The following is a 26,845-nucleotide window of genomic DNA, read 5'->3' on the forward strand; positions in this document are numbered from 1 at the left end:
TTTAAGTGGATTTTGTATTCAAATGAACAAACAGTCCTATAAAATGTTGGCCTGAACAAACTGAAGTCCCAGACTGTCCCATAGTCTGTGAACAGAGAGAGAGAATATTGTATATAGCCATGAAATGATGGAGATATCCAGCCATATGTTCACTCTGAAATTAAATTGTCATCACTTTTATTTATTTTTTATGCTATATGATTATCTTTTGTTATATGAACACTGTTTTCATATTCTTGTGTACCACAGAAGAATCTGTGACCCTGGTCTGACCTCTTTTGAGCCTGAAGCTCTGGGGAACCTGGTCGAGGGCATGGACTTCCACAAGTTCTACTTTGAGCACTGTGAGTCATGTTTAACTATGCGTATAGTTGTTTTACCTTACAGAAATATTCATCAAAGTTACACACTTTGACCATATGTATATCTGTATTCAGATGCAATCCATGTGTTTGACTTTTTCAGTGTTGAGTAAGAACAACAAGCCTGTGCACACCACTATCCTCAATCCTCATGTTCATCTCATCGGGGAGGATGCTGCCTGCATTGCGTATATCCGGCTGACACAGTACATCGACAGCCAGGGCCGCCCACGTAGCTGCCAGTCGGAGGAGACGCGCGTGTGGCACCGCCGTGATGCCAAGTGGCTTAACGTCCACTTCCACTGCTCAGGGGCTCCAGCCGCCCCCTTACAGTGAACCACGCAGGACAGGTAAAAACACTCCATTCGCACGCCTACGTTTATCGCCTACGTCTACGCACGCTTGTATGTATGCCTGTTTCTACCTCAGAGTTTAAAAAATACAATTAAAAGGTAACTGTAGAGGTAATGATTGCTGCTTTGTCTTAAAAGTGACTTCTGTTGTGTTATATCCTAAACTGGTGTTTGATACTTTTTTAATCACGACTTAATTTTGTGACTTTATATATCATTTATATCAATTGCAACTTTATTTTTAAACTTTTTTTTTTGTGTACTTGTTTTTTTGTTTTGTTTTTACTCTAAAGGAACAATTTATAGTTGTTCTTCTAGAATTCTAGAATTTCACTTATGGGTTGCGTGATGTAATTGCGTAACGATTTCCCCATATAGATTTCGTAATGTAATCAATTTGATCACGTGCATTTGCTGCGTTGACAAACAGAAAGCTGATTGTTTGAAAGTGACTTTTATGTGAACTGGGCTTCATACATCACTACACTATTTAGAATCATCACTTTTTTGCCTGCAAAATTTTGCCGAAATTTCGGTAATGCGCCCAGCTAAGGGAGTAAAACTTGTTGCAAACACCAATTTGTGATGACTGTATGCTGTAAGACTGACGTTGCACATTTACATTCACAGAAATGTTATTGTTGCGCTATTTTTTCCAGCTTACCTGGATTCTCAAGATAATGGGAATGTTTCTTCTTTGTGGCTGGACGGGCACGTGAAGGCCAGCTGGATGACAGCTCTTAAAGTTACAGACACACCAGTGAGGAACTCTGACAACATCCAGTTCAACTGTCAACACCACCTATCCTGTCCAATCTTTGACCAACGGGAGCTGGCCGCGGCTGTGGCCCCGCCCAAGGGACGTTGCATGTATCTGACGCCCACATGGGGGTGCTCTTTTGTCTTTTTCCCCACGGAACCATCTTCTTTTGCCCGTTAAAGATGTTCAGAAGGTGTTGTAAGTACTGATCTATGAATTCATAAATATACTGTATATTGTAAAAATCACTAGCTGAAACAGAAGCTACAATCAAGTTTGAAAAGCATTTATGTAGGTAAACCAAGTTGGGAGGGTGGGGGGTGGGGGGCTTCAACTTAAAGAAAAAATCACAAAATGGACTTGCGCCCAAAGAATGCTAAAGTTTACAGGTTTGTCATCAGTCCTTGTATACTTTGCAAATTTTTGGACACAAAATCAATTATGGGAAGGGGTCGACTAATCCGAGAGCAAGGCAGTGAAAATGTTCATTAGTTCTTCATATCAAAAAAAGAACCAAAGTGTAGTTTTTAGTCTTTTTAAGGAGTGTTTCTGTTTGGTGTTGGCTTTTTATGTAACCCGGGTCTAAGAGAAGGTTTGTGCGGCCCAGGTTTTAGTAATCTCTTGTGTTAATGTGGAACTCTTCATTTTCCTTCGTTTTTTTCTTTTCTTTTCTTGGACTGACATAACACAAGTATTTTGTGTTCAGTTTGAATTTTTAAGACTATTTTAGTTTTTAAGTTAATCTAAATAAACATGTAAAGTTATACAGAGATATTTAAAGGAGATATAAACTCTCACCATCCAGGTTTAGGGGAAGATGTGGTTCCTGACCGCGCTCGATATGTTTGTGTGGGTGCGTGTGTGCGATCGGAACTTGTATAAATTGTATCCCTCATTTAGATTTCATATAAGGAAAGCCCAAGTGAACAGCACACAACTGGACACCGAGCAGTAGATTTGCTCTTACTGTTTTGTTAGCGATGTAGACAGACCACTACAGGACGTACTGTGATAGTCAGACATGAACTTCACTCCAGTTTCCGAACTCAGTGACTAAATCTGAGCTCAAAGGAGGACTAGTCATTTTTACAAACTACATCATGGTGAAAATAGCTTCAGTAGTCTGGTATGTTGTGATGAAGTCTCCTTTAAAACTCGCCATCCTTTCTTACACCCACACAGCTGCAATGTAAAAGTACTCAGTTGTTTTAGTAACGTTGGACGTGTCTAACTCACCCTGTTCTCAGTGTTGTCGTAGTCGTGGTTCATGTCGGTGACGGGGGGGGAACATGCTCTGTAAATACATGTCGTTTAGTTCATCCGATCACAAGAAGCGCGTGGAGAAAATCCAAACACGTTGCCGTAGTTCTGTTGTTTAAAATCACGGTTTTAATGTTTGTACGATTACAAGTCACAGTGGTTCGTTACATTCACCACCAACTATATTACGCAGGTTTTATGGCACTGACTATTTAAACTCAGTTTTAATGTTACTTAGAAGTGAGGGTTTGATTGTCACGAGTGATTAATCTCTTAATTTCATCTGTAGTTGCACGAATGCTTTTCGTCACTGCTATGGTTTTGTCTTTAGATAGATTTTAGTATAGTTTCGTTTGAGGCAATATATTACGTGTGGAAAAAACACCCCGTCTCCTTGGAACACATCAGTCTTTTGTATGGGTCTGTTAATACACGTAGTGCTGGCACACCCTCATCGTGTGCTGCTGGGCTTTGTGACATATCAGGACTATACCTCCGCACGTGTGTAAGTGTGCGCACGTTTATCACCTTTACAACAATGGTAGTGATGCTGTCACTTATATGTGGTTATATGTGACGATGCTGTTTTCACGTCCGTTTTGTGTCTCGTGCTTGTTTCTTGCGTTTTTTTTTTTTTATATATCGCTGTTTTCTTTTTCCTTTGTTTGTGCTATGGGGAACTGCTGCCTTGCCTGGCCAAACTAGATTACACTTTTTATTATTTTTATTTTTACTTAAATACATCCTTTTACATGATTGACATCTTCAGCTTCATGAAAATGAAAAGATTGCTACGAGGAGTCACTAGCTGGTAGATTTAGATTTAGTGAAATAAATATCCAACCCCTGAAAGCTCGGTCTGAATCCTGGGCCAGACGGCGAGTATGAGTCTTCTGGCCCACCCGTCCAATGACAGGAGAAATCAAACACGCAGTTTAAATAAACCGGCGAATATGCATGTATACTTTTCTTGGTAAATATTTTTTTCCACTGTCTGTGTTTACTTGATAAAAAAGGGAAAAAAATCTCATAGTACTTGCATCTGGACATGAAAATCACTCCATTGGGAATTATAAGTGATGTACCATATAAAAAAAATTAAAAGTAGAAAATAGTAAAAAAAAAAAAAATTATATATATATATATATAAAACAAAAGCCTCTGCTTGGTATGCTCCCCTCATTCTAAGTAAATCTATTGCATTGTAATGGTATACTATTGGGCTTCGTATATATACTTGGAGTTTAAACATGGATGCTGGATTTTTGCATGATCATACATTTAATAAAACCATGAAATTACAACTATCAAGTGTTTGTCTGAATGTTAGTAGGTCTGCTTCATCATAGCTTTGTTATTATTGAAACTTGATCTGGAAAGTATTTAATAAAAAGAGCATTTCTGCAACTGATTCTGGGTTTTCTTTGTGCAAATGTAAAATTCAACATGAAATCAGCATTTACTGTATGTGCTTGATGCATGCCACTGATCTTATTGTGAAAGATTAATCCGTGCACATCATTACAATGGAAAACGCAACCTCTTTTTTAATTTCATTCACATCTCATATCTCATAAGTTGAGATGCTGATTTAAAATGTTGTATGCATTAACATTCTCATGATTTTCAGTCATTTTGACCTTTTTTTTTTAAGATTTTTTTTTTACTTATGTGGAATGGTACAAAATTTGGTAAAGGTGTTGGCACTTGCTGTGTTAACAGAAAAAATCCATGGATCTGATTCAAAAGTGGCTACCAGTGAACTACAGGATAAAATGATTTAAAATGTTGTATGCATTAACATTCTCATGATTTTCAGTCATTTTGACCTTTTTATTTTTAGATTTTTTTTTACTTATGTGGAATGGTACAAAATTTGGTAAAGGTGTTGGCACTTGCTGTGTTAACAGAAAAAATCCATGGATCTGATTCAAAAGTGGCTACCAGTGAACTACAGGATAAAATATAAAACTCTTTTGTATGTTTTTAAAGCAGTGCATGGGATGGCCCCTGCTTACGTGTCTGAGCTCGTTGCTGTTCGTCAAGCACCTAGGTCTCTAAGATCCAATAATAAGTTATTGCTTACTGTCCCTCGTACTCATTTAAAGTTAAAAGGGGATCAGGCCTTTGCTGTTGCGGGGCCGAAGCTCTGGAATAGTCTTCCTCAGGAACTTAGAGAGGTCTCATCTTTAAATGCTTTTAAAGTTGAAGTCAAAAACTACTTATTTTCTTTAACCTTTGAGAGCGTGGGCTAGTCTTTGTTGTTAGTAGGATCGGTGTTGTTTTAAGTTGTGTGTTTTAATGAAGTGTTTCTTGATTGTACAGTACTTTGGTCTGCAGGTGCAGTTGTAAAGTGCTCTATAAATAAAGTAAACTGGTTGTTGCCTTCAGTGTATGACCTGTGCTTAATGATCCAATAATCATGAAATGTACTATACATGTCCATGTTTAATGTACTGTGAATTAGACCTGGGCTTTCTGTTTGAAACAGCCATAAAATCTCCTTCCCTTTGATATTGTACATGCACATGTACCTTCACGTTAAAAGGAATGAAACGTAGAAGCTTATAGCTTTGATAGGTGTCCAACTGTAAAGATGTACTAGGAAACGGCCCCAAAGTAATAGTTTAATACAAGCAGCATTTGCTGCATCAATAGCGCGTGTCTGTATTCAGATGCATAGTCACTTTATAGAAGTGCACACCATTTATTTTCCTTCTCTCCCCTCCAGCACACAGTGTACTGTCTGTGGAGGCTCCCAGTGGACCTGAGCAAGTCTTATTTAAGGGCTTTGTTTCCTGCATTCGAACGGCTGGGCCCCAAAGCTCTCAAATGGAGGCCGAGTCTCTTGTTTCTGTGCGGTGATTAATCAAGCTCTCTCTCTATTCTCTTCCTCTCAGCTGATAAAGTAGACTGCAGGAACACAGATAAGCTACTCACCCCTCTAGTTCACCTCACTTTACACTTTGAAGAAGAGAAAAATGGATGCCCATTCTGTGCCTTTATTTCTCAATATGTGTGTACTTAAACTGAACACCAGACATGACTTGGGATCACATTACTGTTGATTAATTTTTATGTATCCAACTGTTGCTACACATACACAATGCACATTCACTCAGTACAGTACAATGTAGTTGTCATTTTGGCCTTAAAAAAAACAAAACAAAGAAAGGTTTTCCAGGTGCAATTTAGTTCGGCACGTATAACGTGTAACAGTTTTGCTTTGGTTGTGCACTGATATTAGACCGTTCCAAAACCTAGTTTGTTTCCTGGTCTACTGCCTACAAAAATATTATTGTGGAACACTTGGGATGATGTAAGTGATTTGGATTGGTTAACATATGTATCAATTCCACACTGAAGATTCCAAAGGTATTGGAATCCATTTTGATTTACATAATGGACAAAATAGTTTTAATTAAAAAACATTTTTTAAACTTGATGTTGAAAAATATACTAAATCAGCATCACTGAGATCAGTCTGCTTTTTGAAGTTGCCTTTTCCATAAATGATAAATTTCAATGCTGCTTTGGTGTTAAAACAAAGTTATCTTAAAGGGGTCATATGATGCTAATGAATATGTTTCCTGCCTAAATAGCTATGATACCTTGAAATGCTTGCTAGGATTTGGAACAGTGCTATTATCTGCAGATTGCATACATTAGTGTTCAAAATTCTGGGCTCAGTAAGCTTTTAGTTTTAGGAAATTAATACTTTTATTTAGCAAGAATGCATTAAATTAATCAAAAGTGATTTCTATTTCAAATAAATGCTGTTCTTTTGGACTTTCTAGTCATTAAAGAATCCAGAAAAAAATACATCAAGGTTAGAAGCGTTGAAAATAAATGTTTCTTGAATAACAAATCAGCATATTTGATCATGTGACACTGAAGACTGGAGTAATGGCTAATTGCTTTCACAAATATAAAATATTAAAAAATTAATTAAACTAGAAAAGAGTTGTAATAATATTTCACAATTACTTTTTTGTTTACTGTATTTTTGCTCAAATAAATGCAGCCTTGGTGAGCATAAGAGGCTTCTTTCAAAAAATGTAAAAAAAAAAACTTACCTACCCCAAATTTTTTAATAATGTCAAAAATGATCATTTTAATAAAGAAACATTTGCCCAGTTCATTAAATTAAAAAGAAAATCTGCTAAAAGTAGCCACATATGAACCTCAATTTATCTTTATAGTTTCTTGAGCTGCACAATGTTTTTTGACGTCAAACAGAAATCACCTCAACAGCAACTGTTTTGAGAAAGGCAGCAAGATGGCATACATTTATGAGACACATTTAAATACTTCTCTGCTTAGCAGAGTTAAAGACTTTGAGAATAAAATTTAAATAATCCTCTTATAGTCCCTTCCTTTCATGGGTATTTCCACAAAATGCTCCTAGAGGTTCTGTGCCATTCCCTCTCTTCCTAGACTATATTTGCATTTCAAAACAGCCAGTTCACAGCTGATATCCAATCACTCTAGAAGTCTTTTTAAAGCTGTCCAATCGGGTCGCTCCCATTTCCATATCCATGACTCCATGAACGTCATCTTTATAGTTTCTTGAGCTGCACAATGTTTTTTGACGTCAAACAGAAATCACCTCAACAGCAACTGTTTTGAGAAAGGCAGCAAGATGGCATACATTTATGAGACACATATTTAAATACTTCTCTGCTTAGCAGAGTTAAAGACTTTTGAGAATAAAATTTAAATAATCCTCTTATAGTCCCTTCCTTTCATGGGTATTTCCACAAAATGCTCCTAGAGGTTCTGTGCCATTCCCTCTCTTCCTAGACTATATTTGCATTTCAAAACAGCCAGTTCACAGCTGATATCCAATCACTCTAGAAGTCTTTTTAAAGCTGTCCAATCGGGTCGCTTCCATTTCCATATCCATGACTCCATGAACGTCCACTACAAGTTCCCATAACGAGGTTGAGGGCTTCTCCTGTGACTCTGAGGGCTTCATGCAGACTGACAGCGTGATCGGCCCGTCTGTTCCATCAGAGCCTGTGCGGAGTATGGAGGGCGAGAGGGGTCAGTCCTCTTTTGGCTCCTGCCGCACACGGGCCCCGAGTTCTCCTGTGTGGAGCAGCGTTCTGCCGTGGTTCTCTTTATGCAGGTTTTTATCAGCTCCAGCTGGCGTTGTGCAGTTCATCTCTGAGCCAAATGGGCAGAGGCTGAGCCAGACGTTTCAACATCCTGAGTAACTCCATGTTCTGCTCGCGGTAATACTCCGACAGAAACACCCTCGACTGGAGAGAGGAAAAAATTCAATGCGAGTTACACATACATTTATGGAGGAACAATTATGACATTCAAAATTATGAGAAAAGTCAATGATGACATAAGTCAAAATTAAAAAATAAAATGAATGACAAAAAGTTATAATTATGAGATAAAAAGTCAAAATTATGATTTGATCATTTTTACTTGTCATCTCATATTTTGAACAATTGACCGTCATACTTCTGAGAAAGTTGAAATTATAAGATGAGACAAGTCGATTATTAAAGACAAAATTATAAAAATAAAAAGTTAATGACAAAAAGTTGTAATTCTGAGACAAGTAAAAAAGTAATCATAATTTTGCCTTTTTATATCAAAATTATAACTTTGTCAAACTTCTGAGAAAAAGTTGAAATTGAGATTTGACATCAGTTGATTATGACACGAGTCAAAATGATCAAATAAAAAATGTATGACTATGTCATTTGTTCAAAATATGATTAAAAAAAATATATATATATATATATGAGATCATAATTTTGACTTTTTATATTATTTTTATATCTCATGAACAAATGACATTGTAAAAATTCTGAGAAAAAGTTACAAATTATGAGGAGAAATTGAAATAAAAAATTCAAGACAAAAAGTTACAATTATTTCATAATACTATAATTTTCATAAAAGCTATTTCATAATTTTATCTTGTCATAATTATACTTTTTATCTCATAATTTTGAGTAATAATTGAATCAAGTCAAATCCAGAGATAAAGTCAAAAAGAATAACATGTCATGACAAAAATGATTTTCCTGTTCCATAATTATAACTTTTCATGTCAAAATTGACTTTCGTCACAATTTACCAAATATTAACTTTTTATTTTAAAAAAGTATTTACATTTACTCATGTGGCAGATATGGGCTTCTATACATACACAATGTACACAATGCACAACATACATTCAAATAACAAATATACTGATTGAATATTAATGATCAGCCGGGGGAATTGTTTTGGCATCTACACACTAGACTGGACATAACAAGAGTGAAAATGATGTGAGCAAATTCTGCAACACACTGATCAGCACTCGGTGACTTTTAGTTGACTAAAACTTGACTAGACTAAAAAGAGTATGAACGTGACTAAAACTAATAAAAACTAAAATGACAGTTTCACACAAAGACTAGACTAAAACTAAAATTAAAACAGGCCGCCAAAAACAACACTAATTCCCACTTGATTTCAAACTGACTCTCAAAATAGATCTTATACATTCCGTTCCATCAGCTTTCTTGCAGCCAATTATAGAGAGGAAAACAGAACTAAATAAACTTCACTGGCTATAACTGAAACGCGATGTCTATTTTTGTTCAGTTACAGTATATCCATCTTATCTTCATATCTGGAGCTCTGATGTAGAGAAGTGAGTTGTACCTCCAGGCTCATTTCTGGATACTTCCTTCCTTTGCTCTTTCCCAGACAGCGAGTACGTCCTGCCTCCAGTTTCTGACACCAGAAACCTTTACTCTCGTCAAACCTTTAAATAGAGAGCATGAACTAGTTACAGCTCCGATATTAAGACTTTTTTAAAAATCTGAATATGTTGTATCTAATCTAATGAAATGCTTTTGTTTTTTAGAAAATCACATACAATTTTAAGGACATATATTTTTTGTTAAAATGTGATCAAATAGAATCGAGGATTGAGACTATCAGTTCTGTAGCAAATCTCGTTGTAGTAAGTGCTCTTGGAATCTGGGTGTGCAATAATAATGAGCGCTCATACGTCAGCGCTTGTGTGTAGTTGTAGTACGGTGTGACTCCGAGGAACTTCTGAATGCCATCCATCACCTGAGCAGGACTAGAGCGCAGCTGCACACCATCCACGATCAGCAGCTGTTCACAGGATAAAACACACGTCACACACACTGATGCAGCTCAACACACCTGCTCAAGACTGTTATGGGTTGATTTTGAACGAGTGAAGGTTCACTTAGAGCGCTCTGAAGACTTTAGGAAACTTTGTATGTGTGTGTGTGTGTGTGCGTGCACACATATGTCTGAATATTCTAGATTATTTCTCAAAATAATGTAAAGTTGTGTAAACACATTGTTTACAGTAATACACTAATAAATGAACAGGGCCCTGGGGTCCACTAGGGGGCCTCAGCAAACTAACAAGGGGGCTTCATGATTACTTAACTTGAAATAAGACAAAACAAGTATCAAAACAAGCTAAAACCGTTTAAAAAGCTAGACCTCGAAAAAGACCTGTAAAGGAATAACAGCTCATTAATCTATATGCATTTCTTTTCTACGTTTTATAAATTTACACTACTTTCCAAAAGTTTGGGGTCACTGTGTTGTTTTTAATACCTTCATTCAGTAAGTATGCATTTAATTGATCAAAAGTGACAGTAAAGACATTTATAATCTTACAAAATATTTATATTTAATGCTTTTTTTTTTTTTTAATAATCAAAGAATACTAAAAAAAAAAAAGTATTACGTGTTTCCAAAAATATTAAACAGCTCAACTGTTTCAAAATGAAGGATCAAATGACACCGATGACTGAAATAATGGCTGCTTAAAAAATGAGCTTTGCAATCACAGGAATAAATTTAATTTTTAAAACCGTTATTTTAAATCGCAATAGCATTGCACAATATTAAATTTTTTACTGTTTTTTTTAATCAAACAAATGCATCCTCGGTGAGCATTAGAGACTTATTTCAAAAACATTTAAAAAATCTTACCAACCCTGCTTTTGAACGTAGCATGTATTTTTCAAGTTATGCCAAGCTCTAAAATATTTTATCGGTAGAAACGGTGTAAGAAATGTTTATATTGTACTGTTTCTCATTAAAACATTATTTATTAATTTCACTAAGAGATAAACTAAGTGAAAAAAAATTAACAGCTTATATGGGTGACATGCAGTGATAAAACCAGTATCCAGCTGAACCAGTGTTGTGTGTCTTAGCTGCTATTATATTGTCTATTTATTCATGTTTTGAACACTGTTGACCAATCAGCATCCAGGACTGAAAGGAAGGTTAGTTACATCATAGCATGTAAAAGCTGCTGACTAAGATGAAAATAGTTCTTTTAAGAGACAGATTTTTTTGTGTGCACACCTGGCTAGGTTAATAGTGGTGTAACAAGTTCCAGAAGTCGGCTATAGGGGGGTGTGTGTGTACACACACCTGACTGGTCTGGTAGTGGTGTAACCAGCGCTCCAGATGGCTGCTGTAGGCTCCAGGCTGCAGGCAGCGGCGGTGCAGAGACAGCAGAGCTGCGGGGGACGACGGCCCTGCAGAGATCACCTCATGAAACGTGTGGTTTAGCGCCACAGGGTCCTGATGAGCCCTCTGATGCTACAGAGAGTGACAGAAGTGAAATTAAACAGTTGTAGTTTTCATTGGATGTGTTGCTATAGAGGAAGTCAATAATATCTGGAAAATGCTATCCATCAGCATTTCTCTTTGTCTCAATGGCAGTTTAAAATCTACTGTTTTCTCTAAGGCTCTGTTTACACTAGTGCAGGTTTTTTTTAACATGAAAACGATCCTCGTCTACACTGGCGTTTTCACTGCGTTTCACAAACGATCTCCGTCTACACTACACAACTGAAAACTAGGGATGGAACGATTACCGGTTTCACGATAAATCACGATAAAATGCCCTGACGGTTAGTATTATCATTTAAAATTGAATTATCATCAAAACCGTATTTGATTGCGATTTTGAAAACTCGCGGTAAATTCTGTCCAGCTTGCATCAGTCTGACGCAGAAGCAGTGCTAATTGTATTTGTTGTTTGTTGATTTTCAAATATAAAACTTATTGAAATGTTTTCAGTGTGTGTATCAGTTCTTTTTGAACATGTTCATCTAATTTTAACAAAACCGTGATAATATTGATAATCGTGATAACTTTGGTCACTATAACCGTGATATGAAATTTTCATACCGTTACATCCCTACTGAAAACGCATGTCACATGACCATTCATGCAGGTATAACCATAGATATGTATAGGTAGATGCCCGATTATTTAGATGGAGGACGCTTCTACGTGCTTTGAGCGGTCGAATGGGTAATCTACCTACACATATTTATGGGTACAACTATGAGCATGATGTTATTGTTTACACGGTTGTCAAGGATACGCAGAGCGAATGTGGGCAGCCAAGCCATCGTTTTCAAAAGTCTCCGTTTTGGTCCATTTACACTGATACGCATCCCTGTAGTTTTCAAACTAAAACGGGGTCTGCAGCGTTTTCAAAAATCTCTGTTTTCGAGGGTCGAAAATGCCGTAGTAGTATAAACGACAGGCGTAACCGTAGCAAAAGTTATGCGTTTTAAAACGAAAACGCACCAGTGTAAACAGGGCCTAAGTTCTTTTTTTGTTTAGTTTTTTAAATTTCCAATAGAAATAAAAGTCCATTTTACATCAGACCGTGTAGTTACGACATCTACCAGCAGGGGTTAACAGATTCATGTGAACTAACCAGCTAAGCTATACAAACGCACCTGGTACCAGGAATACGCGCGGTCAGCAGGGTTGATGAGTATAGAGATGATTTTGGCTCTTGGTAACAGGGCGGCTGCTCTCTTCGGGGCAACTTCAGTGTCAAAGTAGTTTGCGCTCTTCTCAAACAGGAAGTCTGTGCTTACGTTTGAGGGTACGGGGAAAAAATCCATGTACCTGAGATAAGACAGACAGAATTAATATAACACTTCTCAGGCAAAAGGCAAATCCAATATCAATAAAAGATTAAGAGAGGAATTCACTAAGAATTATTTTGTTTATTTTAATGCATTGCATCATGTTTGCTGAATGAAATCCAATACTTGTTTCTTGCTAAATTTGGAGTGCTGACTTCAAAAACAGTGCTTGTTTTGCTCTAGCATGTCACACTCTCTCATAAAATTTGAGGTGCATTTTGTAGCATTTTTGCTTTAAATAACCATTGTAAGGTGAAGATTTTCACATGTACACTATGAATGATTCTAAAGACATTATTTTATGCCTAATCCTGATTTCAAGGTTAGAATTATACCCCTGACAGACGAACATGCAAATATGACCCAGATGTTTTCTGCTAAATCTTTGGGTGTTTTACTATGTCCAAATAGCAACACAAAATTACAAATTTCGCAAAGAAAGAAAAAAAATATATTTATAAACTTGTGTTTTGTTTTGTCTACCATGAAAAACCGAAAGTCTTATTACTTTTATCTCTTCTCATTCAGTGACATATAAATTTAAGCATTAATCATGCAATAGACACAATATAAATATAAAATGTATGCATTTAGCACGATCCCCAAAAATTGTGTCAGTGTGATGTGAGTGAGGCTTTACAAAAATTGGTATTTGATTTGGAAACAAAGAAAATGAGATCTGGATGGGGTTTCCATGGTTACCAGTCAATGCCACGCTGGTAGTTTGGTCCGCTGAAGAACTGCACCTCCTCAAAGGTGACGGGGCTGGGGAAGCTGCTGGTAATGGCAGGATGAAGGCCAAGAAACGAGTGAAGCGCGGTGGTTCCTGCAAAAAGAGCATGACACCACTGCATCAAGTTGTTTTGATCAAATATTTATTTGAACATATTTTTCCACTCCTTTACAGATTGCAAGTTAATAGATACATTTGGAATACTTCTTTTTGTCATTAAATCCACAACGTTTGACATTTGACGGCTTGTGTTGCTTAGGTTTTATATGTTACATTTATATAACTTTTAAAATCTTCATACTGCACCTCCTCAAAGGTGACGGGGCTGGGGAAGCTGCTGGTAATGGCAGGATGAAGGCCAAGAAACGAGTGAAGCGCGGTGGTTCCTGCAAAAAGAGCATGACACCACTGCATCAAGTTGTTTTGATCAAATATTAATCAAATTTCTAGGAAATATTCTGTTTTCTGTGACTTGTATGTGGAATCATAAAGTGTTCTACATCATAAAGCCTGGCTTATTATTAAATTGTATATTAGTCTCTAATGGTTTTAATGACTAACAAACAACATGGGTACACTCTTCTGTTACTGCAAACAACTTCACATACATACAGTATATAGTATGTTCAAAAGAGAATGCATATCTAACTTATAAAAATTAAAAAAAAAAAAATCATATTCAGAGGTTTTGTTACCGGTCTTCTGAGGGCCAATCACTAGAAACTTGGGCAGTCTGTCACAGGTCTTCTCTTTGGACCAGATGTCTTTGTGTCTCTTGTCATGACACGGGTTCTGTTTATCAGGGAGAGTATTTGTAAGTATAATGTGAGCATAAATTAATATGAGACTAATATAAATCACTTGTAACAAGTTTTCCTGTTCATTACCTAAACATGAAAACATGCATTTTAATTTTGGATGTGGGGGAAAAAATGTTTAAAAAAATTCTAAATTAATTCAAAACAAAACAAAACAAAGAAACCTTAGTTAAATGAAAGTTATTTATTCAAAACAATTGTTGAGGATATTATTGAATAATACTTTTTTTTAATAAAAAAAGCCTATTCTTAGAACCATGTTGGTTGTAATGACATGCAAAATAATTTAGAATTACATTTTAATATAATATTTAATATGCTTTATTATTGGGGTAAAATATGTACGATGTCTGTCTTTGGCAGCCTCTATGAGATTCACCCAGTTATAAGCATGAAAATGTAATTGCACAAACCTGCCACAAGGGGTCTCTCTCATCAGGGAAAATCTGGAAGTATTTCTGAGCGAGGCGGATGGGAGGCAGTGTCTGCAGGCGCAGGTGAGTCCAGCACTGCACAAACCTCACCAGTGACTCAAAGGTGTACAGGCCCAGCCGGTCGTTGCCATAGTTTGACAGGTGAGTCATGAATATACTAACCTACCCATGGGAGAGGACAGGGACAAGTAGGTCAAAAAGACTACGTTTGTCATATTACACCATTGTTTTAAGTGTTGGCTGTATCTGGGCTAGTGTGTCGTTGCTGGTGTGAAACTAACCGGATTGAGCAGCACTGTAAGAAACAGCTCTCCTCCACGAATGCTCTTGTCCAGCTCCTGAGGGCCTCCTGGATAATCTTTGTAGAAGATGGTATGTGTGAAAAGCCCACAGGTTTGCCGGGGGAGAACCTGATACACAAAGCCAAACACAACTTACTAGCCAAATCACACTTAACAGAAATGAGAGCAATCCTGGGAATTTTCTTATATTCAGAATATTTAATGGAAATTTTTAAAGCTATTTTAGTAACTTTACAATAAGACTTGATTTGTTAGAATTAGTTAATGCATTGGTATTGTGCACTAAAAATGAACCATTTTTACAAAACTATTAATCTAGGTTGATGTTAATTTATAAATATTACTCATTGTTACTTCATGTTCATTCATAATACATTAATTGTTAACTTAACTTAAAATGCATCAGTATATACACTACTGGCCAAAAGTTTGGAATAATTAAGATGTTTTAATGTTTTTGAAAGAAGTGTTTTTTTTTTAAAGAGAGATTAATACTTTATGCAAGGATAAATGATTAAACTTTCTGTACACCAAAGAATCCTGAAAAAAATTTATCATGGTTTCCACAAAAATATTATCCAGCAAAAACTGTTCAATGAGGATAATAATAAAAAAACATTATTAATAATTGGGCACCAATAATAATTAAGAAGCAAATCATCATATTAGAATGATTTCAGAAGGGTCATGTGACAAAGCAGAAGTAACGGCTGCTAAAAATTCAGTTTGCCATTATATGAATATATTTTAAGCACATTTTAAAATATATTAAAATAGAAAAGTTACTTTAAATTACAATAATAATTCAAAATATTACTGTATTTTTTTAAACAAATAAATTCAGTCTTAGTGAACATTAGATGTCTTCAAAAAAATTAAGAAAATCTTAATTTTTCCAAAATGTTGACCATTAACCTTTTTTAAGAAATGCTGTAAAAGTGTATGATACTTAATGAATTAACTAATTTTTATGAAATAAAACCTTAATGTAAAGTGATACCATTATTTTTAAAAAGATATTCCATGCAGGGAAAGATACCAAACATATTTGCTCTGAATTAAGGTGTGTCAGCATAGCCAAAAGGCAGAACTGTTACAGTTTATAATTGACACATTAATACCTGCCATTGTTGACAGCGTGCTGCATGCATTAGCTGTTAGACAGCAATCATTACACACGTCTTAAAAGCACCTCTGCTGAGCCACATGCATTCACATGGATGTCTTTATCCGCTGCATCGCACAGTTTTTGAGCATTTTGCACCATAAACATTGCATCGAGTTAAAAATAGCATGCATCCTGTGCTACATTTTGTTGCATTTAGTCTAGCTGTTCTGCTAGACACTAGAATGCACCCAAACATCTTATGTAAATGCCCCCTGAGACACATAGTTAATTGGAGGTACTGTAAGTGCACTTGAGTTCCCACCTGTATGCCGTTGTGTATGAAGCCTCTGCGGTAGCGGGCAGGCCTGAGATGAGGATACTCTTCTGTGCTGGTCACCTTGATGCCCCATACGCTCTTCCAGGCCTCATAAAGCTGACTGTGCACAGGGTACACACCTGAGTGATGGGGGGCTACAGCGTAACCCATGTCTGTGGGGATCCCATGCTCCTGAAAGAGACATTACTTTACAGCCATGGAAAACCAATTAAATATCATGTATCAGAATCGAGAATTGAACAGCATATTATTTGGCATGTATCAGGGCAGATTCTGACCTGTGCAAACTGTCTATTAAGTCTCATCTGTTCTGCGAGTACGCTGACGTTGTGGAAGAGATGAGGCTGCATGTGACTCCACATGTGCGGGAACCACCAGAACTCCTGCCGGTGTCTGAGCAGCGTGTCATCACCCTCATCTTCCTCATCTGTACCTGAAGAACAAGAGCAGAAAGAGACAATGAATGAGCGTGTGGAGGTGGAGAGTTTTATCTGTATAACTCACACAACATCAACTCCATCATACCTGTATGAAAAAACTTGCCAGAGAATCCCAGGTTGAAGGTGAAATTAGGTACCAGAGAACGGAGTTTATTTTGTGTGTGAAGCAGCGCCTAGAGAGGAGGGAGATAAAACATCTCAGCTGGCACAAACATACATAATCTAAATAACATAGATGCTGACTGATGAGCATCATTATTTTAGGGTATATGAAGCAACTAAGGGTGGGTGGAATTAATGTTATATCACAATATGAGTCACAGTGATGATATCTTGCAGAACAGTTAGCCTTTTTGCTGTAAGTTAACAAAGACAATTGTAGATATAGTGAATAGCCATGTGTTAAAACCTATTTTGGATAAGCATTAAACTCTGATTGGATAAGTCACATTCAAAACTGTGACCGCACATCACTTCATTTCTGTATTAATATGGCAGATGCAACATAAACAACAGTAAACAGCTACACTTTATATTCAGGTTCTTCCTCATCCGGACTTGGACACATTTTGCCCTCTATTTTTGCATTATTCAGTGTTTTGTTTTCCCAGGTGTAAAAAATAAAGTGGTTCTGATAGCCACACAAATATATCTAGCATATCTAGTATAAAAGTTTCAGGTTGACATTTCTTCCATCACATAGTCTACCAGCAATAACGGCAGCCCTAGTTATATCAAGTATATTATTTTGATATTATACACATGCAGGTTGGAGAAGAGGTAGATAAAAGAGGGCAGATCTTGCAGAGACAAGAAAGGCAAGGAAGATAAACGGTGAAAAGAAATAAGGATAGAACAAAAGATGAAAAATCATAGCTCTTACCAGGGGGGAAAAAGCAAGGGAAAGAGAGAGAAATGTTAAACCAAAAACCTCAGGCATGACATTGCTTTTGGTGTGGTGGGCCACGTGGCCCCCTATGAGAACTTATCTGCCCAAATTAAAAAGTGAGCCAGTCTAATTAGCCCCATGCTAGCCTTCAGCGAGAGCTTTCTTTCACTCTCAGGAGATGGGAGAGAGGGATGGTGAAAGAAGAACACCATGCTCCACTGCATTACAAACAAGCTCTCCCTCTCGCACAATAATCACGGCTCTCTACAAACAACGGCAGAGAGAGAATACATCTCCCTGATCCGTATTAAGTGTGCTAATTCATTAGCTTCAATTCAGTCATGGAGGAGCTCTGGGAGTGTGACGGCCGTCAGAGAGAAACCTCAGGCATGACATTGCTTTTGGTGTGATGGGCCACGCGGCCCCCTATGAGAACTTATCTGCCCAAATTAAAAAGTGAGCCAGTCTAATTAGCCCCATGCTAGCCTTCAGCGAGAGCTTTCTTTCACTCTCAGGAGATGGGAGAGAGGGATGGTGAAAGAAGAACACCATGCTCCACTGCATTACAAACAAGCTCTCCCTCTCGCACAATAATCACGGCTCTCTACAAACAACGGCAGAGAGAGAATACATCTCCCTGATCCGTATTAAGTGTGCTAATTCATTAGCTTCAATTCAGTCATGGAGGAGCTCTGGGAGTGTGACGGCCGTCAGAGAGAAGCTCTGAGAATAAAGAATTCGGATTATTCAAACAAAAGATACCTTTGATGGAAGACAAACTGGGTCAGGTCTGACTGATGCCTGATTCCCTATCCACCCCACAAACTGATGATTTCATATTAAATTAACAAATAAGATTTTTTTTTTTTTTACATTTTCTCATAAAAATGTAAATGGTGGTTGCTGAGACATTTAATGTGGTTTTGCCTGTTGCTAGGGTGATCTGGGCAGTTGCTAGGTGGTTGCACATTGACTCAAGTCATAACAGCCACCCACAAGTCTCCATGATATTCCATTCACTTGAAATGAAAGTCTTGAAAGTCTATGGGGATAGGTTTTTCATCGGCTACCATGGGGGAAACAAATCTAAATCTTAAAGGGATAGTTCACATTTACTCACCCTCAAGTTATTCCAAACCTGTATGAGTTTCTTTTTTCTGTTGAACACAACAGAAGATATTTTGAAGAATATGGGTAACTAAACAGTTGATGGTCCCCATTGACTTGCATAGTATGGAAGAAAATACTATGAAAGTCAATTGGGACCATCAACTTAAAAAAAAATGTCTCTTTATGTCTCTTTTGTTTAACAGAAGAAATAAACTTGTGTTGAAACAATTCTAGGGTGAGTAAATGATGACAGGATTTTCATTATTGGGTGAACTATCCCTTTAAGTCTGCTTGCTTAAAAGTAACAGCACACATCAACAAGCGTCTCAATTAACTTTTTTTTTTGTTTAACATTTAAAATTGAAGTCATAAATATTAGTACTGTAATTTTATTTTATAATAAAATTTTATTTTACAGTGAAATATTACAATAGTAAATTTTCATATCATATTTTTTTATAGTCATGTTCATATATAATCAGAAACATTTGGGCCAAATCTTGCAGTACAGCAAACCTGAAGCTAAAAAAAAAATTGGCATTTCACAATGCAAAGGGTAACTAATTGATGGTCCCCATTGACTTGCATAGTATGGAAGAAAATACTATGAAAGTCAATTGGGACCATCAACTTAAAAAAAAATGTCTCTTTATGTCTCTTTTGTTTAACAGAATAAATAAACTTGTGTTGAAACAATTCTAGAGTAAATGATGACAGGATTTTCATTATTGGGTGAACTATCCCTTCAAGTCTGCTTGCTTAAAAGTAACAGCACACATCAACAAGCGTCTCAATTAACTTTTTTTTTTGTTTAACATTTAAAATTGAAGTCATAAATATTAGTACTGTAATTTTATTTTATAATAAAATTTTATTTTACAGTGAAATATTACAATAGTAAATTTTCATATCATATTTTTTTATAGTCATGTTCATATATAATCAGAAACATTTGGGCCAAATCTTGCAGTACAGCAAACCTGAAGCTAAAAAAAAAAAATCGCATTTCACAATGCAAACACAATTTTTTTTATTATCAAAAATCGTCATTCAATTTTTTTTCCCCAAATTATATAGCCCTGTCACTTAATATGACTAACAGTATCAGTGATGGTAGTTTTGGCAAGCACTCAATGTCTTACACCTGGAAAAGTCAGAATAAATTGAATCACACTTGGCGAGAATATCCAATAACTTTTTAAGGTTCATACCTCAACATCTGCCACTTTCATGCGTGTCCCCTCCTTCCCAACAAAGATGTCATCCACATCCACAAGCAAAAATCTGTCCAACGAGAGGCTGAGCCTTCTGCCAGTTAAATAACCCACAGCATCCACGAACAGCAGCTTGTGCAGCCAAAAAGACAAGCTACCTCCAAAGAACACCCGTTGGATCCCATCGTGAAGACCTAGGTCCTGCATAACCGTAGCCAGCAGTGCTCTTTGTTGGTGTGAGTGTGTTGGGAGCTGATTGGGTTCTGCTGGTCTGGGGCTAGCTAACAGCACAGGCTCATAAGTGCTGTGGTTCGACAGGAAGATGGTCCAGTTGTCCGCAGGTAAAGGGCCAGGTTCCAGCTCATTAGGTTTGGTGATGTAGAGCAGGGGTGCAGCAGGGTTGACTTTGTAATCCCAAAGTGGCAGGTTTGAACGCAAGAAGAGAGGGAAGCCTCTAAGCTGAGCGCTGGATGGGGAGTTTTCATTTGCCCGATAGAAGCCAATGATTCCCACTCCATAGTCTTGGCAGTATTTATCCAGTAACTGGCGGTTCCATGAGTCCAAGTTGACGTACTTGAGCAGATTCTCATAGACGATGAGGGAGTATCGGCCACGACCTCGCCAAGCCAAAGGAGGCATGTCCCCTTTCCCTGGTGCAATTTCAGTGCGGTAATGAAAGCGGCTTGACTCTAAAATGGCTACGATCTCTTGTCCAAGTTGGGAGTAGATGCTTTCCACAAAGAGTAACACCACAGGCTCAGTCCGAGAGGTGTCTGCTGTCCTCGCCGAGTGTCGCCGTTGGCTGACCTGTGATGGCAGGAACAGTGGAGTCCTTTGTCCGCCACCAACTACCAATGTAGCTACACAGTCCCCCAGTGGTAATGGCACAGGGGCCTCCTTGATCTTGGGTCCAGCACTGACGTGATAAGCCAAGTAGGCCATGGAGAGTAGACAGAAGAGGATGAGTGCAAAGATCAGGCGGTGGAGACCCTGGTGCCTGACTACTCGTGCCAACTTCCTCACTCCAGCCATAGCTGTCTTGGCCAAGTGGGTGGCAGGAACAGAGAGAGGGTGGCGCCTCACTCTGGTAGGGAGGTAGAAGACAAAGAGAGCAAGCAGGGATTAAACTGGAATCAAGTTGTCCTGCCAGGAAACAACTATTGACTCTAGGTCACCATGGCCCCCATAGCCTGCGACGATATCGCCGCTCCGTTGTCTCTCTTTTTGTATGGTACTCCTCTCGACCATATATCAACCCTATGCATAAGTAGCTGAAGGCATCATGTGAAAAGACAGCTCATTTGTTTGTTCTTTAGGATGTTGTTGCTTTGGCTTAAAACCTTCTGCCGCTTCATGTATCTGCTTGAACAATCAAGGCATGAAAGAAACGTTTTCTAACAGAACCTCCTTGTCCATCCTGAAAGAAAAATGAGGATGGGGGAAAAACAAAAAATTACAAAGTTAGAGTGATCAGAAGTAGATTTTGAGCCAGATTTTGGGCAGTCAGAGTCGACAGATTTCACAGAAAACCATGTAGTGTATGATGGGTACAGATTCTGATTTTTATCTTCAGACTATGATTCTATGGATATCAAACATGTTTGTAATTTTAAGATGATTGTGTTTAAATTAGAACACATTTTCATTTGCCATGCATCTTCTAGTAACAAGGCTCATGTTTCTTTGTGATCAAACTACCTGCAAGTCCACAGCCATTTAGTATATGATACCCAGATCTTCTCTGTAACCATTTACAAACTTGGCAAGTGTATGATGTCTAGTGTTTTAAAATATGTTCCGATTTCATTGCATTCCAGCCTTAAAGGAACAGTTCACCCAAAAATTAAAATTCTGTAATCATTTACTCACCCTTATGTCATTCCAAACCTGTATAAATTATTGGTGGACACAAATGGAGAATATATGGTTTGTGCTTTTCCATGCAATTACAATGAATGAGAACTGAAGTTTTACAGCTTTAAAAAAAAACACCATGATGCTTCAGTCCCCATAGATTGTAATTGTATGGAAAAGAGAAAACAATACATTATTTGAAATTTCTCTATTTGTGTTTCATGTAAGAAAGTCATGCTGCTTTATAACAACATTTGGAATGAAAAAAAAAATGTTTACATACACAAGAATATGCTCAGAACCATAAAAAGTCCACTTGTTTTAAAAACTAGATAATGCATAGCAAGTCTGCATGCATGCATAGTCTACATGCATAGCGAAATTGGTATAAAAATATTGGTGCACAATCTGTTTGTTTTTTTTATTAAAAAGTTTCTGGTTTTTACCTGATTAAACAGCACTGTTTAATGCATTTAATCCATGTATGACCTTACAAGCTGTCAGATTATTAGACATAAGGTTAAGATATGTGCATAAACACACTCACTGACGACAAAATTATTTTTGGGGTAAACTAATACCTTTAATGATATTAAGAAGACGAGACATTTTTACAACGTCTAGACTCTGGATAAGCTCTAGGTACATACTCATGAGGATAGCATAAAAAGGTAATCCATCCAGTACATAAACACTCACATAAAGTGTCACAAAATAAACGTGGGAATTTCAGAATGGAGTCGTGTTGCTATCTGAACTGTACCATGCACTCTCCTAACCTCTGAAACTCCAGGTCGAAATTCCAGCCTCTCCCCATCCCAGGGGCCAACATAGAAAAGAAGGGACCACACAGTATCTCCACAGAGAGAGTAATGTAGACAAGCCATCTTCTGATTTTTCCATTAGATGACACACACACACTCATACTCACAAAAACACACCCCTGCCCCATTAACACTCAATGTACCCATCATCAAATCTCCCTTACCGTCTACATGAGACCTTTTCCCAGGGATCCCAAAATAACTCCACCCCATGCCATCTCTTAGTCATGCTCCCTTGATATAGGCTTTCAGGTGTAACTGGAAATGTGTGAGAGTGCTAGTGTATACATACACAAAGGAAGAGGGCGTCAAGTATGAAATGTTAGTATGGGACATGGTCTGTTTACCATAAGCTAAGTGGTGTCCTCAATATCATGTGATTACATTTGGTCATTCCAAATTGCACCTGTAGAGAAACCTGATGCCATGAGAAATGGGAGTTCTAGCTAAGTAGGCCAAGCGACAACCCAAACAAGTCACTCTGCCACTGGCATTATCACCTTTAATGCTGCAATATTAACCTTTGCTAGCATTACCTTCATTCAAATTAGCTAAAAACACATGCAATGTAATTTTAGGGCGCCTGTATTCAAGAGGCACAGTGAAAAATCATTAAGTTTGACACACTGCATTAAGCTTCCATTAAGTAATGGCTTAACATTTTCTCAATGCCTTTATTAGTTAAAAAGTGCAGAACAAGCTTTGGACGTGAAGCTGTTTCTGCACCAGAGATCCAGTTTCAATGATTAATCTCAGAATGGCTGAGCATGAAGAATTTCAGAGATCATAAAACATAAGCTGACTTAGCAGTTTTATATTGCATTATAGTGTGTAAATGGATCTTTCCAGTTGCCAAGAATAACTTTGATACAGAACATGACGGCAATAAAATGCACCACAATGCTGATGCCTTATCTGAGGATGTTTCTTTACTTCGTATGTAAGCTTTTGTTGCACACAGTCTAGTCAAAGAGGCTTTTGGAGATGATTTGAACAGAAGCAGCGCAGCCTGTGACCACAGCGTGGAGCGAGAGCTTTGTAGTGCAGCTCTACAGAGTCTAACGCAGTAGGGCAGAATCAGTTCAGCCTGAGGGGTGCCTGAGGGCCGCCAGCGTCACGACACGCATAAGCAGATGACATTCTGCAAGAGTCCTTAGCGCAATCTCTTCCCACAGCACTCGGAAACACTTCGAATGATTCGGCACACATATTCCATTTGACTTAAGTGTTGACTTACGGTTTCTTTCTTTCCTCTATGAAATCACTACCCGGGCCAATAGGGTTTCTGCTCTGCCAGTGTGTCTGGCCAACAGGAGAACAGCTCTATGGGACACTGTTCTTTATGACTGCTGGAAACCAATGGCTCTGTGGAATGTCTTACTGGCTTTATATAAAGACAAAGTGTCACATGCCCTCTGGCTGATACTTGATCCCCAGGTAACATAAGGACAATGAATTCAGCAGGAGCCACTAGAGCGGTGATTCATACAACTGCGTCTTGAGTATTAATGAGACGAGTCACTTAACTGATAAAGAAAAGCCATTCATAAAAGCTTGAGGCATATTAGAAATAAGGTTACAGGCTACACTGCTAGAATGTTTATTCTTTGTTCATTTTTATTCACATCTATCTTTTATTCATATATTTATTCATATTCAATTAACTAGTGCTATGCCTCCACTAAAACCATTATAAATATATTATGCATTATCTTTTAAAATAAAAAATATATATCTATAGTTTTATGTAAAAAAAAAAAAAAAAGATATTGTATTGGACAGTATATTTTTGTATTATTAAATGTACACTATTACAACTACATGCAGGATTTTTTATTCAGTTTTTTCCATTTTTATTCATAACATAGCGAGAGGACAAAAAATAAGAAGAAAGATGGGTAACGAGTCACTTAACTGATAAAGAAAAGCCATTCATAAAAGCTTGAGGCATATTAGAAATAAGGTTACAGGCTACACTGCTAGAAAAAAAAGAGACGACACTATACTGGGGATATTTTTTGCATTTACATTTATGCATTTGGCAGAAAGTGATTTACATTGCATTTAAGGAACATATTTTAGCAGTTCTTGCTTTCTCAGGGAATTAAATGCTTACCTTGGCATTGCTAATACCATCCTCCACTGTTTGAGCTAAGGAAAGGCTATAGGGCATTTTGCTTTAAAAAAATTACATACAACATACTGTTATGTAATACAATTTAGCTTTTTGTATTATTAAATGTACACTATTACAACTACATGCAGGATTTTTTATTCAGTTTTTTCCATTTTTATTCATAACATAGCGAGAGGACAAAAAATAAGAAGAAAGATGGGTAAAACATGCGAGTTCCATAGCTAAATGTATTGTTTCACGTGCTAACCAATAACCGCCAAGTCCAACTACATGCGTTAGCTGGAGGCACACAATAGTCTACACAATCACTAAAAGAGATAAAAAGCCATTTTAAAGAGCTTCTGCTGGCTCCAGACTTCCCAGACCCTAAATAAAACACAAACAGCCATTTAGAAAAATGGGTCTTTTGAATCAGAAGGATGCATGGCAGCACATTTAATTTGGAAAAAAAACAAACAAACAGGTATGACGGACAAGAGCAGGAAAAAAAAAGAGCAGATGGCAAATGTTACAGAACAAGGATGAATGAATAAACAAGGTTTAATCTTCCATCTCTCTATCTTCTAAAAAGCCGAGATAACTGCTCTCATTAACTAGTGATAAATATTTAACAGTGGAATATTAGAGTTAAATAGGTCTCCATTAGTTAGGTTATTCATCACAAGACTTCCAAAAGTGTGAGAAAGGAAAAGATTTAGTAAGTGATAATGTGTTAATGTGAAAGTGAGGAAGTAGAATTAGGTCATCTACAGTAAGATAACTGTTGTGAGGTGTTTATGAGAAACAGCAGTATGTATTCACAGATAAGGTCACATATAAGATAAATGTGCCCACCAGATGGAATGAGAGCGTAACAGTGCATGAACGAGACAGACGTGAGTAAATAGAGTAAAATGTATTTGAAGTACATTTTTTTTCTTTTTGAATATCTGGTTTCACCCAGAAATATGGGTTGCGAATGCCGTTTGATGTTGACATTAACCTGGGTTTTGCAGGAGTCAACCAGGCTCCATCAGATTTTCTTCACTCACAGTAATCTGGCCGCCACGTAAAAAAACATCTGGCAGCACCTCAAGAGCCGATATTCACCAATCCCCGGTCAAGAGTGTGTTTTCATCTGGGCCCAAGCTAATGCTGCCTTATACCGGCAATTCACACACATACACACACTCAACATGATGAAGGGCTTCTTTTGGAAATGATGAGCTGCAGAGAGCTGAGAGAAGGTGAAAATAATTGATGGTGAAAGAGTGGAAGTAAGAGGAGGGATGTAGAGGAGACAGTGTGCATGTTTGGGTTTTTCAGGAAAGGACACGTGTCAGCATGTCCATAGAGGGAATATCTATGAGCAGAAATCATTCTAATATGCTGATTTGCTGCTCAAGAAACCTTTTTTAATTATTATTATTATTATCAATATTTAAAACAGTTGAGTACTTTTTTTCAGGGTTCTTTGATGAATAGAAGGATCCAAAGATCAGCATTTATGTGAAATGATGCACCGAAATGAAAATTCTTGGCCGAAGCCGAAAACCGAACAAAATTAAACACTGAGCCGAAGGCCGAATACCGAACACGCTTTTTCAAGTTTTTTTTTATTTTGCCAATTTTTTTCACCATTGCACAAATTAAATAGCCAAAATGTGCTTTTTACTGTTTTGTCTTGCTTTTCAAAGAAAAAATCAATTACAAAACAACAATTTAAAAATATTTAACACTGAACATTTTTTTTACATTCTAGCAGACATTATACCAACAAAGCACAATTTAACTTAAAATTAATAAGTTAGTAAAATAATATTTTTTGGCCATCAGACCCCCTTCTTGAATCAGGCATGTATTTTTTACTGTACAAACAAAAGCAGCCTTGCTGAGCAGAAGAGCCTTCTTTTAAAACATTAGAAAATATTACAGATCCCAATTTGAACACTGTGTG

The 26,845-nt window shown here is 37.2% G+C and overlaps 2 protein-coding genes across 3 annotated transcripts in view; one reads left to right on the forward strand and one right to left on the reverse strand.

Annotated features, from left to right (window-relative positions):
* The window catches only part of LOC107755399 (calcium/calmodulin-dependent protein kinase type II subunit gamma-like), a 49,100-nt gene extending 45,235 nt beyond the window's left edge, over positions 1-3,865 (forward strand). The window contains exons 20-22 of the mRNA XM_016572181.1: positions 250-344; positions 466-712; positions 1,375-3,865. Coding sequence (XP_016427667.1) covers positions 250-344; positions 466-698 — 328 coding nt within the window. The 3' untranslated portion in view covers positions 699-712; positions 1,375-3,865. The remainder of the gene's footprint in view (positions 1-249; positions 345-465; positions 713-1,374) is intronic.
* Positions 3,866-7,298: 3,433 nt separating this feature from the next.
* Positions 7,299-26,845, reverse strand: part of LOC107755463 (bifunctional heparan sulfate N-deacetylase/N-sulfotransferase 2-like) — a 76,710-nt gene continuing 57,163 nt past the window's right edge. Inside the window, exons 2-15 of one of the 2 annotated variants that reach the window (XM_016572253.1) lie at positions 20,092-21,511; positions 16,967-17,054; positions 16,720-16,874; positions 16,427-16,612; positions 14,976-15,104; positions 14,674-14,856; positions 14,138-14,234; positions 13,749-13,828; positions 13,412-13,455; positions 12,515-12,689; positions 11,187-11,357; positions 9,766-9,875; positions 9,414-9,516; positions 7,299-7,999 (exon numbers count right to left, since the gene is read on the reverse strand). In XM_016572253.1, the coding sequence (XP_016427739.1) occupies positions 7,874-7,999; positions 9,414-9,516; positions 9,766-9,875; positions 11,187-11,357; positions 12,515-12,689; positions 13,412-13,455; positions 13,749-13,828; positions 14,138-14,234; positions 14,674-14,856; positions 14,976-15,104; positions 16,427-16,612; positions 16,720-16,874; positions 16,967-17,054; positions 20,092-21,126 (2,682 nt within the window). In that variant the 5' untranslated portion in view covers positions 21,127-21,511 and the 3' untranslated portion in view covers positions 7,299-7,873. Of the gene's footprint in view, positions 8,000-9,413; positions 9,517-9,765; positions 9,876-11,186; positions 11,358-12,514; positions 12,690-13,411; positions 13,536-13,748; positions 13,829-14,137; positions 14,235-14,673; positions 14,857-14,975; positions 15,105-16,426; positions 16,613-16,719; positions 16,875-16,966; positions 17,055-20,091; positions 21,512-26,845 lie in introns of both variants that reach the window. The other variant, XM_016572254.1, reaches the window with a different exon arrangement.

Source organism: Sinocyclocheilus rhinocerous, unplaced genomic scaffold, assembly GCF_001515625.1.
Source record: "Sinocyclocheilus rhinocerous isolate Xijiao unplaced genomic scaffold, SAMN03320098_v1.1 scaffold140, whole genome shotgun sequence".
In the NCBI taxonomy this organism is placed as follows: Eukaryota; Metazoa; Chordata; class Actinopteri; order Cypriniformes; family Cyprinidae; genus Sinocyclocheilus; species Sinocyclocheilus rhinocerous.